The sequence below is a fragment of the Haplochromis burtoni genome, unplaced genomic scaffold (genome assembly GCF_018398535.1).
Source record: "Haplochromis burtoni strain Fernald_Lab_line unplaced genomic scaffold, NCSU_Asbu1 Contig_12, whole genome shotgun sequence".
Taxonomy (NCBI): domain Eukaryota; kingdom Metazoa; phylum Chordata; class Actinopteri; order Cichliformes; family Cichlidae; genus Haplochromis; species Haplochromis burtoni.
The window spans coordinates 2491858-2506558 of record NW_024582373.1 but is presented as its reverse complement, the minus strand read 5'-3'; the positions used below and the strand labels follow the sequence as shown (position 1 = coordinate 2506558).

General features: G+C 42.0%; 1 protein-coding gene across 3 annotated transcripts in view; it reads right to left on the bottom strand.

The window, feature by feature from the left end:
- Positions 1-14361, bottom strand: part of foxn2a (forkhead box N2a) — a 21243-nt gene extending 6882 nt beyond the window's left edge. Inside the window, exons 1-4 of one of the 3 annotated variants that reach the window (XM_042215383.1) lie at positions 13627-14361; positions 3581-4155; positions 1169-1293; positions 253-302 (exon numbers count right to left, since the gene is read on the bottom strand). In XM_042215383.1, coding sequence (XP_042071317.1) covers positions 253-302; positions 1169-1293; positions 3581-4141 — 736 coding nt within the window. In that variant the 5' untranslated portion in view covers positions 4142-4155; positions 13627-14361. The remainder of the gene's footprint in view (positions 1-252; positions 303-1168; positions 1294-3580; positions 4156-13626) is intronic. The other 2 variants (XM_042215386.1, XM_005915444.2) reach the window with 2 other exon arrangements.
- Positions 14362-14701: the final 340 nt, after the last annotated feature.

Below are 14701 nucleotides of genomic sequence, written 5' to 3'. Positions count from 1 at the left end.
GGAGAGACATCGACGGGAGCTGTCAACATTATGGTCAACATGAGGCATCAATGACTTGAAAGCAACAAATCAAACCAAGAGCTGAGCATAAAAGCACAGTGATGCTGAATGTTCTGGGACTGAAATGTGCAAAGGCAACATAATCAAAACAGTGCACAAACACACGCTAACAAAACTGCACTACACATCTGCACATTGCTGGGCAAACAGCTTACAAATACGAAAACTTTGATCAATTTGCTTTTCTCTCACCTTTAAATGAGCAACCTTGTAGAAAGAGATGACGAGGGGGTGAGGAGGCACTGCAGAAAGTAAACAAAGGACACCAAGAGTCAGATGATACGTTTGAAGAGCCAAATTCTGCCCTTTCAGAACTGTGTTTTTATTAAGAATTAGTTATCAAATAATTACAAATGACTACAAACCTGTTAAGATAAAATATTTCCTCAGCTTAAAAAAAAAGGGATTTCAAAGTCAGGAGAAAAAAATCATATATCTGGCTGCTCCTTATGGTATACCTCCAAATGTTTCACAATAAAAGCAGAAGATATGGGTTCTGTCTACTAAAATGCTATGGTGGTGTATATGAAACTGTTACATGAAGTGTTTGTACTGTAGCTTCCCAGAAGCGTGAGTATTGGGGAAGTTCTGGGTTTGCAGAAGCTTCTGGGCATTATCATGTTTCTGTCAAAATGAATTGTTCTCAGTTTTTCCCCATTATGTTTACGGTTCAATTGCTCGTCTTATGTGTTAGTTACATTTAGCAAAGCTGTGGCATTGTGACCATAGGGAGGAGCTGGTTTGATATACATATGAGTGTGAGGAGAATAATGCTCTTCTTGTTGTTAAACTAACAACAGAGAGTTTCAAACTGTTGTGCTCCTACCTGTCACGGATGAGTCATCACTCACCATAGTACACTAAGTGTGTTGCTGTAAGTCTAAAGGAGCTAATGGAAGCATATTGGAGTTGGTATGTATGTGACCAAGTTCACTTTTTCTAATCATACTGAAAGCCAATCGCTAATACAAGCCTGCTCTAAATAAAGTTCAGGTATTTCCTTTTATGTCCAAAACAAATCCCTGCAAAATATATTTGAGACATAATAATTCCCTTGACCATCATAAGCAACAAATTGAATTGAATGATTAAAGTGATGACCGCTCACCTGGGTGGGGAGGCGGGTGGTGTGCAGAAGGCATGTGCGGCTGGGAAGTGCTGCTTCTTAAGAGCTTGAATTAGGTTGGGGCGGTACTCAGGGTCAACACACCAGAGCGACCCTTTTCCATTGGCCTGTAGGACAAAGCAGGGACAGTCAAATCTCTAAACCCCTGTTACAAAGTAATGAAGCTGCCAGAAAGTCCACATAAGAAACTGTGAGCAGAGGTCAGGGGGGAGGTGATCTGTTGATGTTAAACAATAAAAACCCTGTCATATGAGCTTCTTTTCAGAGGATTTAACGATGGCGTCTTATCCTGTTGCCCAAACATTCCCAGTCCCCATGAACTAAGCAAAAGCTGTTACGTCATTTATTTGGTTCAACGCAAGAGAACAAAACTGACAAAAGAAAAGCAGCAGGCAGAACATTATCCTGAAAGAAACACCAAAAATACAGTATGTTCGGTCTGGCTTTTCAGAAAAAAAATCCAAATAAATAAATAAAAATCAGAGCGAAAACATGCTATAAACGTTTGTGAGTTAGGTCTTTAGTCAAAATAACATGCTTTGTCACTTTGTACGATTAAATATTTGATCACATGAGTTCAATTAAAACTGTAAGTAATGAACACAATTTTAATTTTGAATCACTGAAGCCTTACAAACAATTTGCATGCAATTCCCACCTCAGCAAATTTTACATAATCATTATTTTAATGGAAGCTTTGTTCATATTTCTGTTTGGTAGCTCACAATCCTTTTCACCGCTTTTGCTGCAGAACAGTGTGGCCATGTATCCCACATGTGGCTGGTATGTGTATCCTCATGCAAGATGTAAACAAAACAGGGCCCGCAACTAGTGGAGATAATAATCCACAGGGTACCTTTAAAGACTTAATGAGGACTTGAAAATCAATTTAGGTGATCTGTACAGCTGAGTAATTGCACAAAACTACAAGTGACAAGATCATCATTTATCAGGGAAAAAAGTCAAGTGTGACTCAAACCTTTTAGAGATTAGTCACTGTGGAAATGCACTTCATTTCCAAATCACTTTTCAATTATAAGCTTCACAGCACCTTTTAGACACAACACGCTCAAATGGCAATATTGAAAAAATGATGAGAATTCCTGAAATGTTTCGCTGTCAGAGCTGGTGGGACTATAGTGACCGCAGCAATGATTCAAATTTCATTACAGTCCCACAGTGAAAAATAGCAAATACCAAACTTTGCAATATAAACGCTTTTACAATGAGAGGAAATTTTTACTCAACAGCTCCCTGTGAAGAATAATTGTATCTGCTGGTGATGTGTGTGTCACTTTATCTGATGGTGGCGTATTCTTGCCCAGTCTGGGAGAATAGAGCGAGGAGAATAACCTTGACTCAGATTACCAACCAGCTCTGATGCAGGAAGAAGGAAATGTCTCCATAGCAACGGAAACCACCAGCCAGTGTCATGTGAAACTGGTGCTAGTGTCTCAGCAGACGGAGGGCTCATGCTATGCACCTGCATGCTAAGCGGACTATACTGCATTGTATTGCTACACGCCGAGTGCAAACTGCCATTCCCACCCTAGATGGGCAAATATCAGGTTTTAGCCAGATACAGCCATGACATGGGGCTTCAAACCACATCCTCTCACAATGTTAAAATCTCATGATACACAGACTTCTTGGGTGTTTAGAGGGTATTGTGCCACCGCCACTGTTTACCGTTACACAGAAGAATCCAGGAATCTACTTCTCCACACTTTTTACACACACACACACACACCCTTTCAGACTAAACCGTAATAACAGCCGTTAGTGAGTAAATTCACAGCTTTACTAACTTTTCAAATTCACAGACATGTGTGCACACTATATGCAGTATGTGTTCTTCCCTTTGTTACAAGCATGTGAACATGAGTAGGCCAGCTTCTCTTTTTTCCCCTTGTTATTTGTCGCCACTACTTGTAGAAACACAAGCTACCATAAATGATGTGTATGTCTGCCAGGACCAGGTAGACAAAGATTGTTCTTTGTGCACTTTCGGGACTTAAGGTCACGTTTGCTTCCTTTGTGCAGTGTGGGTTCAGATTGTGGGAGGCTTCTCTCTAGCTGCACTACCTTGACGTGTTTCTAAAGATATTGTCCTATCTCCGTGTGCGGTGTTTGCATATCCTCTGGAGGAGGAGGATCTTTGACCTTGACTGGATTCCACCCTTATCATAGCCGAGTCAGAGTTCTGTGCAGCTGTGTGTCACATGAGCCATGTGGCAGCTTCACACTCTAGCACACTGTTTGCTAACAGTGCTAAACAAAGCCACTGTAACTGTAAATGTCACATCATCAAACAGATGCATGCTGACAACTACAGAAGGATAACTGTAAATCTAAGTGAAGTGCATAAAAGTTTGAAGTCACTTTGAGACCTACCTTTCCCAAGCTCCTTTCGACCTTGCGGAAGCATTTGTTCAGGGACAAGTTGTGACGAACTGAGTTCTTCCAGCCAGTGGGAGCGTTGGAGAAATACGGGAAGTGCTCGAGTATCCAGCCGTAGATTTCTTTGACAGGCAACGACTTGCTGGGAGACTGCTCGATGGCCATGTAGATGAGCAGGGAAAATGAGAAGGGTGGTTTCGACTTCATCGAATCCCTCTCCCTGCCTCTGTTGTGTGACGAAGATGAGGAGGACGACGGGCCCTGGTTTGACCCATAGTCTCCTTCTATGTCAAAGAGGGGGCTGCCGCTCGTCTGAGCTTCGGGGCCCCCGAGAGTAAAGTTCTGAAGCAGGTTCTCGTGGAGCCAGTTGAGGTTAGTGAGCTCCTCATCCTCGGTGCCTCCGGTACGATCCACGCTAGTTGCCAGCGGACTAGACGCGCACTCCGCCTCGGGCAGCGTTCCTACACCGCAGACACCTCTGAGCCCTGCCCGCTCCTCTTGCATACCCGGAATTTCCGTTTTCTTATCTGGTGACATCCCAATAATTGGACCCATTAAATCAAAGAGGTCTGGAGAGAAAGAAAAAAGAAGGTTGTTAATATCAAGCAGCAAAGATAAGACCAAAAAAGGTAAATTTAAAAAAAAAAATTACCATCAAAAAAGGAAGATTTCAAAGTAATTTAAAAGCAAAGTTTGCGGTATGAAATAACTCAAAGTGACATTTTGGAAGGATGTGCTCTTCCAAGCGTTGGCCTTGTTTTCTTAAGTTTCCCTGGGGGCACACCCCCTGTTGCTGTCGGCCTCTATTGCAATTCATGGCCCTCTCACTGCCTCTCTCCTCCATCCCTGCCGAGGACCAAGAGGCTCTCAGCCCCCCTCCTCCTCCTCCTCTCGACTCCATGTGAGGATCTTCGAGGACATCCTCTCAAGTAAGTGAACTGACTTAAGGCTCCACTCCTCAACGCCTACCTCGTTTCAGACAAGACCCAGCTGCTCGTTATGTGTAAATGAGCATGAAACCAGCCAGCGACTGCAGGAATAAGTGCAAGGACTCCATCTTACAGATTGGATAGCTCTTACGGACCGAAATACATTCAGCCAGGATCAAGTCTGCATTTGTCGCATGGCATATTAAGTTGTGTAAAGAGGCTACAAGCCTAAGAGTTGTCAGTCATTTAGGAGCACGGGGAAATGCCAGAGCACTCTATCATTAACAAAATGAACCTGAGTACACTTATCAATACTTTTTAACATGAGCTCTGAAGAGGCCTTTTATCTTAAACACCAGAGTTCCTGTCGCAGTTTAAGTTGAAGCTCGAGTGAGAAATGATCTGGGCTACAGACAAACCTACATTACTGGAAATTTAAACTAAGCATCACATTATCTGAAAATAAATTTTGTCCCCATAAAATACAAGCAGCGGTTTGTGTGCAGTACTTATTGTGATTTGTTATTATGTGAATAATGTTGAATCGAACTGCTTGTTGAGGCCAAGAGCACAAAGAGATCACTCCGCGTGTCAGCTCACAACAAGCTTTATGTCCTGGGTGTCACCATGACAACCCTGCCATCCCTTCAATTAAGAGCAGAAATCCCACAAGCAAGAATCCATAAGAAAAATAATTAACCCACCCTGAGCTGACTCTGGCACATTCAAATCACTGAAAAGAAAGCCTCTGAAAAGAAATGCTTCTACTGAGGTCTACAGCATGTCCCGATTCTGGGAAGGTCTAGGATGTTCTGGATCTGGACTTTGATGGGAATTAGACTGGACGGTCAGAGAGGTAAAGTCGCAGCGTGGTGGTGGATGGGCATGCCTTTTCATTTCTGTGATAAGAACTGGGTCAAACTCATGTGTTTGCACAGTGGCAAAGACAGGAGTGAGAGTGTGCGCGCACACAAACATACACACAAATCAGTTTGTCAAACCCAGTCAGTGTGGACAGGAGGGGGGGAAAGAGGCATTAGTGCATTTACAAAATGACCTTTAAACTCTCAATAAGCGGATAAACCTATAGCAGATGGATACTATTCTGGTTATGGCCCCAATTCTCTCCTTTTGGCCATGACTGTGACCCTCTCTTTTGGGGCTCAAAAGAAGAAAAGTCTAGCCTTCCAAGTGGACATTGGGGGGGGGGGTAAATGACACAAGGAGAGCAGGGCTAGGTGTTCGAGCCAAGGAGAGGAGCTAGGCCTAGACGTCTGTGATTTCTTACACAATAAAAGTGTGCATTTCAGTGTATGTGTATATACTCCTGTTATAACAGCACATTGTCTTAGATTTATCGTGCATTCTGGATTTCAGTTTTCTTTCCCCGGGTAGTGGATATTCCAGCACAGCTGAATTGCTCTAGTGCATCACATAAACTTCTGCGATTTAAATTACAGATAAAAAAGAAGCAAGTCAATAAGTTTTCCAGGCCAAAGGCAAAGTGTCAGGCAGCATCAACCCAGAAAGAGATAACAATAGGGAGAAGACTTTTCTGAAAGGACCGAGCGTGACAGAAGGTTTGACAGAGAGACCTAGACCTGTGAGAAAGACAGAGAGAGAGTCAAGTGAGGCTTAGAGGTAGTAAGGTAGGCTGTGCAAGGCATCTTCAATCTAGGCTGAATCACAGCTCTCAGCAAAGCAAAGTTATTAAATATGTCAGCAGGCAAGAAAGAAATGAAGCAGAGAGACAAGTGCACATGTTCAGAAGAAAATATTATTCATGCTTCCTAAAAGCATTACAGACTATGTTTATACTGACTTTATTCTCTCAGGATAAGCTCTTTGGGACATATCATCTTAAAATACATTTAGCTGTGTTTGGGCCAAATATCTAGTTCATTTAGACAAATTAGGTAAACGGCAACAATTTGGGGCAGATTTTTTAGCAGATTCTCAATATTTATGTATGTTCTTATGCAGGAGTGATAGAAAGGACACTTGGGGATTTCATGACAAGAAACCAGTCTTTTTAAAATGTAGTTAAATGGAAAACAGCCTGCTGACCAACAACTAAGCCCTTTTCCGTGAGTATAAATATATAGGTCACAGGAGGGAAGAAGTCAGCAAAGGTGTGGCAAAAAAAAAAAAAAAGATACGTCAGCTCATTTGACTAAAAGGTGTGGCCACTTATATGCCACAGTTGGTTGTAAACCCTTGATAGCCCGATTCTGTTTTATGTCAGAGAGACATGAAGAAGATGTAATATAGCTAAAGTATCAGATCAGGGATTAACATTAAAGCACAACAGAGCTTCACCTCAGTTCTTCTTCCAAAACTTGACCTCTCAGCTGGGCCTCTGGGTGCCAAAGAGAGCTTATCCTCTTTTAAATAGCTCCTCCTGATGACTTGCCATTTGAATATCAACAGAGGCACAGTGGACGGATGAGAAGGCTGTCGTGCATCCAGCCAAACACAGGAAGTGTTTTACCATGACTGCAGCTGGTCAATTACCACTGCTGCTGCAATGATTGCAGTTATCATTGCTCTTATGAAAAGGCATCAAAGAGAGGCGGCTGGGAATCCACTGAATAATGGGATAGTAGTATGTAAAGAGCAGAGAGGGGAGAGGGAGCTAATAAGCCAGACTGGCCTGTTGACTGCTACTCATCCTTGAAAATACACCAAAGCTGCAATGGCGCTGACCTGATGGCTCATCTGCAAGTTAAAATAGCCGTGCGATCCGCCAGCCTCATCATATTCATGTGCAAACAGGCAGGCTAACAGCAGGTGCCAAGGCACATTTTTCTCCCCTTTCAAATTGCTCTTTTATCCTGTTAAGCACTTAGCCCATTCAAAAATACACAAAGACATATGGAGATAGCTTTAAGTGGGAAATCAAACCGTTGAGATGTCAGATATGTACAGGGGAATTTAAAGGAGATGATAGTGGCATTAAAATACAGAGATACTGCTTTGAGATGTTTTCTGGGAGCGAATCTCACAATTAGGACTCAGTTGCCACGGCAGCCAATGCTGTAAGGGAAGCAATTGTGCTCATGTCTGTGCATGAAGAGAGGGCTAATGTGGGGGAGATCAATACAGGCGGAAAATGCTGAGAGCAGCAGTCTGCTGCTGTTCTCCACAAACCTGTCTGACAAAGAGCGGCGAGAAAGGCCACTGCCAACCTGGATGTCACGGCACTACTGACTAAGAGCTATTAAGGCCTACTTCATATAACACAGAAATTATGCTCCCAAAAAATCTGTTTTGTTAAGCAAACTGCTTTCATACGATTCTCCTCTGCAAAACAAAAAGAAAAAGGAAAAACAACCTCTGTATAGATAACAGCCTCGAGTTCATACGCTGACACCACACCCTATTCCAAAGAAACAAACCAGTTGACACAAACCAGTTACACCTCTACAACAGGTACACAAAGGTGTGCCGCAAAGCCCCATTGTGATGGCTGTTATTCGAAACCCTAACTGATATTTAGGCAACTACCCAGTCTGGCTGGAGCTCTAAAAATGTGAATGAAACAAAAGGAGGGGGGACTGAGTTAGAGTGGGAGAAGCAGGCAGAGAGAGAGAGGCTGTTCCAGAGCGGGTTAGCCAAGTGGCCTGCTCTTTTATTTTACAAGGGTGGGGGTTAAACCGTGTCATAACAAATAAAGAATCTATTACTTTGAAAGGTAAATTAGGCTACTATTAAAGCACGCCCTAACGATACATTTCTGACTAAAACTTGTCAAAGACTTTAACGGATCTCCTCAGCGTCCGAGGTGAAAGCAAATGAAAAAGCTTGCACAAAGCATTACAACTGGCCCCACACTCTGCTCGCACAAAGGAGCAGTTGTTTTTGCTCTAGTCATGTTTCCGAAGTGCTCAGTATTCACCTCGCACTTTCAAACAGAGGACCGGGAGGGAAGGAAACACCTCCTGCCTGTTGAGGAAGTTCATTTTCAGACAACAAATTCAGACTTCACACAGAGACAGTTAGGCCCGCTATACGACAAAAACAGTGAAATCGAGCAGCACGAGGCTACAAGGTAGCGTCTATTGAAGCAACAGTATTTACTCGGCCAATCTAGGAGTTCCATCTTCGTGTAGCTTACAGATAGCTGGCAAACACCCTGGCTGGACCTAATGTATCAACTAATGAAATCACTCAGGGAAAAACAAGCGATCAAAAGGACGGGCAATGGCTCGGTTCATGTTCGTCAGTGACACTAACCTCCTCCAACAACTTCAGAGTCAAACGCTCAAGACTGCACTTTGACTGTCAACAGAGGTGAGGCCTTCCAAAGTACATGCCAGTCCCTAGCCAACACTGAAACCTTATCTTTCCAGTCATGTGCCTGTAAGTTCAGCATACCGACACACACAACAACCTCAGTTCCTCTCAAATATAAAAAAAACCAAAAAAACAACAACAACAAAAAACAACTTCATGCTGTATGCTTGCAAACACAGCTCCACGGTCTTGTAGGAAACAGCTGAAATTAGAACGTTTCTATATTTGTCAAGGGTCAGTCCTTGAGTATGAGAAAACTTTCTATGTGCAGTAAAATACAACAGTGTTTGCAAATGAAACGCAGAAAACACCAAAAAGAAAAAGCCCCACAGGGAACTCAAATGAGGAAAGACTTCTTTCCTGATTTTACAAAATAAATAAATAAAACATTATTGGGCTCTGACAAAACCATGATAGATATCCATGTCAACCACGAAGCTCCAGCAGAATGAAAATATTTACTGAATCTCCCCATTTGACTTAATCGACCAAAGCACACACACGTGGCAAACAAATATAAGCACACAGCTACTGAGCTCTGCCCGCTCCATATATAAGAAGTTTTGAACCCTTCACTTAAAAAGCTGACCTCTTGCTTTATACATTACAGACTTTACAAATTCTGCTTTCCATGTGTTGCTGTTTAACATCAAATTATAAATATGAAACATATGGTAACAGCAACAATAGTCACCAAGAGTTGTTTACTATCGACTCAGTGTTAAACTCTCTATTGTTATTAGGCAGTATTATAATAACTGCATCTTAATTAGTGCTGAACAACCTCGTTATTCTGCCAATCATCACTTATTCAACCTTTTCCATTAGAGCACTGAATACCAACTACTTAAAATGGTCAGTGAAAAGTCACAAAATACTTGCTTTTTTCAGCAGCAGAGAAACTACCGAGTGTAATCATTTACCATTTATTATAAACAATGAATATACATTCTTGATGGTGAAAGGGCATAGTAGAAATCTAGTTATTCCAATGCCATTTACTTTTTGAGATGCAGCTTTTTGAAAGAGCAAAGATTTGGTCTAGTAATACAAGCTCATCAATTATTCTATGATTGAGTCATTTAAAGTACACGGCCCAGTATAAAATTCTTATTTAAAGGCGGTCAGTCTGTTTGACATTTACATTTGACTTTGTCCAAACACCTAAGCTATAGTTGTAGAAATTCTGAGACACTTAAACTGACACTGATATATGATACTTAGTGAGGATTTACAGACAAGCTGGTAAGCCTGTGTTGTTGTTGTCGTACTGCTATCAATTAAATAAATCTTTTTATTTCTGCCTAAGCAAACGAGACAAAGAGCCACTGTGACAGAGGACACGGCCGTCCTTACCCCTTCCTTTCTCTCAATCAAGGAAACAGCCACATCAGTTGTTGCTTTCAGTGAGGCGGGCCCTAATGGGCTGTGTCTCGAGTCCACACAGTCAGAAATGAGACAGGCAAAGGAGCAGTCAGGGAGTGGGGGGCTGTAGAGGGAGGCGACTCACCATAGAGTCAATCAAGAGATGTAAAACAATAAGTGGAGTAGACAGAGGGGCACCGTGAGAAGGAGATAACCGCTGCCAGTATGCGACGTCTAAACAGACGCTTAAAGAGGGAAAAACTGATTTTCAGATCACGCAGAATCAACCTGTTTTGTCTTTTTGTCAGCTTGTGACATTAATTACAACACTGACGCCAGTTTGTAAAACAGCTGTGCCAAGCTCAGGGCATAAAAATAGATGCCATTTAGCTGCACGGTGAACTCTCAAGAGAGACTAAATAATGTGAAACATCGCAAAGAGCAGACAAGCTGATCACCCAAATAGGACAGAAAAAATAAATAATGACCAGGAAGGCCACAGGAGCGAGTGGGCGCGTGAGTGGAAACATGTCTTTTCAGGTGTTGACATTTACAACTCACTTCAGAGCTAGCCCCCTATGTTTGATTAGAAGAATGTGACAGACCCAAAACAACAACAACACACAGCATACTCCTGGGGATGCCCCTCCTTTATGACTAATCAGGGGCTCTGGTTAAGTGATCACTCAAGCTATCCATTACAAAACTGCATGAAGCATAAAGTCAGGCAGGCCACTGTCAACAGCCAGAGCTCAAGGTCACTGATTAGTGGCTAATCTCAAGTAATTATTTGTTTAATTGAACAAGTTAAAGTTGAAAAAAAAAAATGGTCCAAAGAAGTAATTTGAAACTACTGGAGACTTACTTTAGGCTTTAAATCAATCAACAACAACAAAAAATGCAGAACACCTGCTAAAATTTAGATATTCTATTTTCAAATGTGATTAAACTTTGCAATATGCACACAACAGCAGCATCGTGGTAACACAGTCACTTCAAGAAACCAAACTTCCTTATTCTGCCAGTTATCAGTTGTTCGGCTTTTTCCAATACAGCACCCGAGTACCAACTATTTAAAATGTTCAGTAAAAAGTCAAAGTACTTGGTAATGACAGGGATTGCAGAGAACAGTAGGTCACAAATCTCTGAGCACAAATCTATTAAGCCAATCCGTGAGAAACCAGCTTTACTCTGCGTTAAGCAATCCTCCCAAAAAAGTTGCTGCCGCGTGGGTCAGCTTTCGTAATGAATTCAAAAACCACAGCCGCTCGCATATCTATAGAGAACATGGTGGATTTTTCAGAGGACACAATCTTTCATCAGCTCCAGGTCAAAGTACACAACTCTGTGATAAGACCGATTACATGGCAGCAGCAGCAGCACTTTTAAACTGAGCGCGTTGTGTCACTCTTGTTTGGATAAAAGGTAACAGCCACATGACACAACAGGCCCAAGCCGTCTCCTTATTACTACATTTAAATCGGTCATACTTAACACATTGGGATAATGGATGTAAGATTTTATTTGGCCGTGCGAAACTCGGTCAACAAAAAAATGTGCTGCGGTGGTCTTTTCAGTGACGTTGCTTCATTGTTATACATCCTCTGACGAGTGTTTTCCTGTTCTCCCATCAGTACAGTAGACTCGAGCGACATTTACACCACTGTGGTTACCAAGTTGTGAAAATGAAGTGTGGAATTCTTGAGCGTATGCGTGGAGCTTGAGATACATTTGACACCCCTGCGTCTACTATTGTGCTCAGCTGGTGTAAAACAGCACCCAAAAAAGTGAATTAAACTGCTATTAGTGTAATCAAAAGATGGACTTGATACCTTAACTATGTGACTATGTGGGCATCTATTAGACTATCTTTTCGTTTGTTACTATTTCATTAAATGACTCTTTCATAGGCTGTCAAAACACCCACGTCAGGAAGTTCAAGCAAAAGATTCCAAACAATGTCATGAACGCGTCGTCGTGCAGTCAAGTTGTAAATTTCAGTTTCATATTGTCATCTCACGGCGATCTCACTCGTAAGTCTACCAGTTACCTTTTCAAACACAGCGTGCTGTTAGCAGACCCACTCAAAAAGAGCAGAAATAAGACTAAGTAGTCTCCTTCCCATTTCCCCTGTCTTTTGCCTCTTACAAAGCTTGTCTATGGTGTCAATTCCAACATCTCAAATAACCTTGTGATGGTGCATATATAAAGATAATTCAAAAGGTACTGACAGTGTTTTCAATCCCTGAAGACATGTAGCCATTTCAAATTGCAATAACCACATCAGTGGGTTACAGCAGGTCTTATTTATAGTAATGAATGTCTATTCTCGGATCCAAAAGTGCTTACCCTTCAGAGGCTTCTGCACAAATACATACATGAGTGGATACATGTCAGTTTTACAAAGACACCAGATGGTTTGACCCCACAATATGACCACAAAGATTCTGGCATTAAAATAATGGCAGACTGACAACATCTGTTTCTTTTTTGTCTTCTTCTGTCCCTTAAGCTCCTGGTGTCTTTGTCTTCTATTTATCACCAGGGCTTTAACAACTGTCAGGCAAAGTGAAAGGAACAATGTCAGTCTACTTGTCTCTCCATCACATTTCCCCCCCTTCAAATATACGAATAAAACCTCAGTGCACATAATGAATTTTAGATGAGGTTTGTCCAGTCCAGTAAATGCAATGCTAACAGGCAGCAAGGTAGGAAACATCACACACAAACACCAGAAACAACACATGGAAGTATATAAAGGTCTATTCAACAGCAAAATATAAATTATAGCCAACTGCAGTAGGCAGAGATATTTTTCCTACAGTCTGACATTGTTTGTAGAGCACTCTGTATCTGGGACAATCTTGTGATAATCCATTACATCATGTGGCTAGCCAGTGTAGCCTCCAAACCTCTGGTGCCGTCGATATATATAATAATATATATTAATATTAATAATATATATATATATAATATATAATATATATATATATTATATATAATATATATATAATATTACTTTATATATACACACACACACATAATGAAATATTCAACTATTTATAGCTATCAGGGAAGATGTGTCTGAACAGTATCAGGAGTCGCTCAATTTTTCTACCTACTACAGACTGACAAAACAGGCGAAAGACGTTCAAAGACACAATGAGACTCAAAATCGGTGGAAAGGATACGCTGAAAGTGCTGTTAGCACAGAAAACTGATATGCTCCGGAGCTACTAACAGGCACACAGCACTTAAAACACTTCACACTCACACACATACAAGCAACCACAAGTCAGACGCACAACGAGGAATACAAAGTTACGAGCAATTACGCGGAGTATTGCACAACATTTCCCGACACACGGGGTTTGTTACGAAGGAACTTGTCTCCGTTTTAATTAGCCGTATTTTCACTAAGTTCACTAAATGTTACTAGCTTTAACTCACCGAGAAACAACCGTCAGGCAGAGCAGCGTTAGCAGCCGCTCGACAGGTCAGGGGAAGGCACATATACCCCCTAGCATTAGCATTACATTTTAACTGGAAGAGCAGAAAGGGATCTGTTTGAATGTTTCAAAACACTCTTTGGTGTTATACGTAATATCCCTTTATGCTCTCCAAGACATAAGCCCGGAGAAGAGAGAAGTAACGTTAACATTAGCTAGCTGGCCACATGCTGTCGCTTGATCTGCCATGCTGGCTGGCTGCTCTAAGCAAAGTCACTTGACCACATTTACTTTTAGCTTGTTCGAAACACAGCCCGGATCCTGCCGAACACTTATTTAATTACAACCCACTTAAAAACAATCGGCTACTCACAATCATGCACGGCGTGCCTCGGTGCGGTGCGTTTAAAGACACGTCTGCGCGCAGTTTATTCAGATGTCTTGTCTGTCTCACACACAATGTCAGAGATCAGATCAGCAGCTGCTTCCTCCATACACGCAGCGCGCAGATCACACAGCGCACGGCAACGCTACCAAACCCCTCGCCGTCGTCATGGCAACAGGTCCACTTCAGCCAATCAAAACTCCTCCCCTCCTATCTCCCCTGGCAACTGCCGCAGCGCTGGAACTCCGCGAACGCGCACGCCATCCAATTTTTTTTTTCTATCGTGCAATGTGCTTTCACTTCTATCACCAGCTGCACGTAATCTATAGGAAGTATTTTTAAAATATATTTATATATCTATGTAGTTTTCAAAACCAGATTTATTGAATTAAAATGTGCCATTAACAGTGAAGCAGCGATGGGATTAATAATTAATTTGTTAAAGTGTGGGAGCGAAATGAAACCGGACGGGTCCCGCACAAGCACTGCCGCGTTATTCAGGCTGCACAAACACCTCGGGGCGGAGAGAGAGGATGTGTCACCACACCCAGCTTCATGACGATAGCGGACCCTCTATGGGGCCCCTCCTAGAGTAAACGATGATACAAGGAGCTAATGTGACCCGTGGATACACAACACACACATGCTGGGTAATGCTTGAGTATACAGACAAAGCAAAGCAAAGAATTTG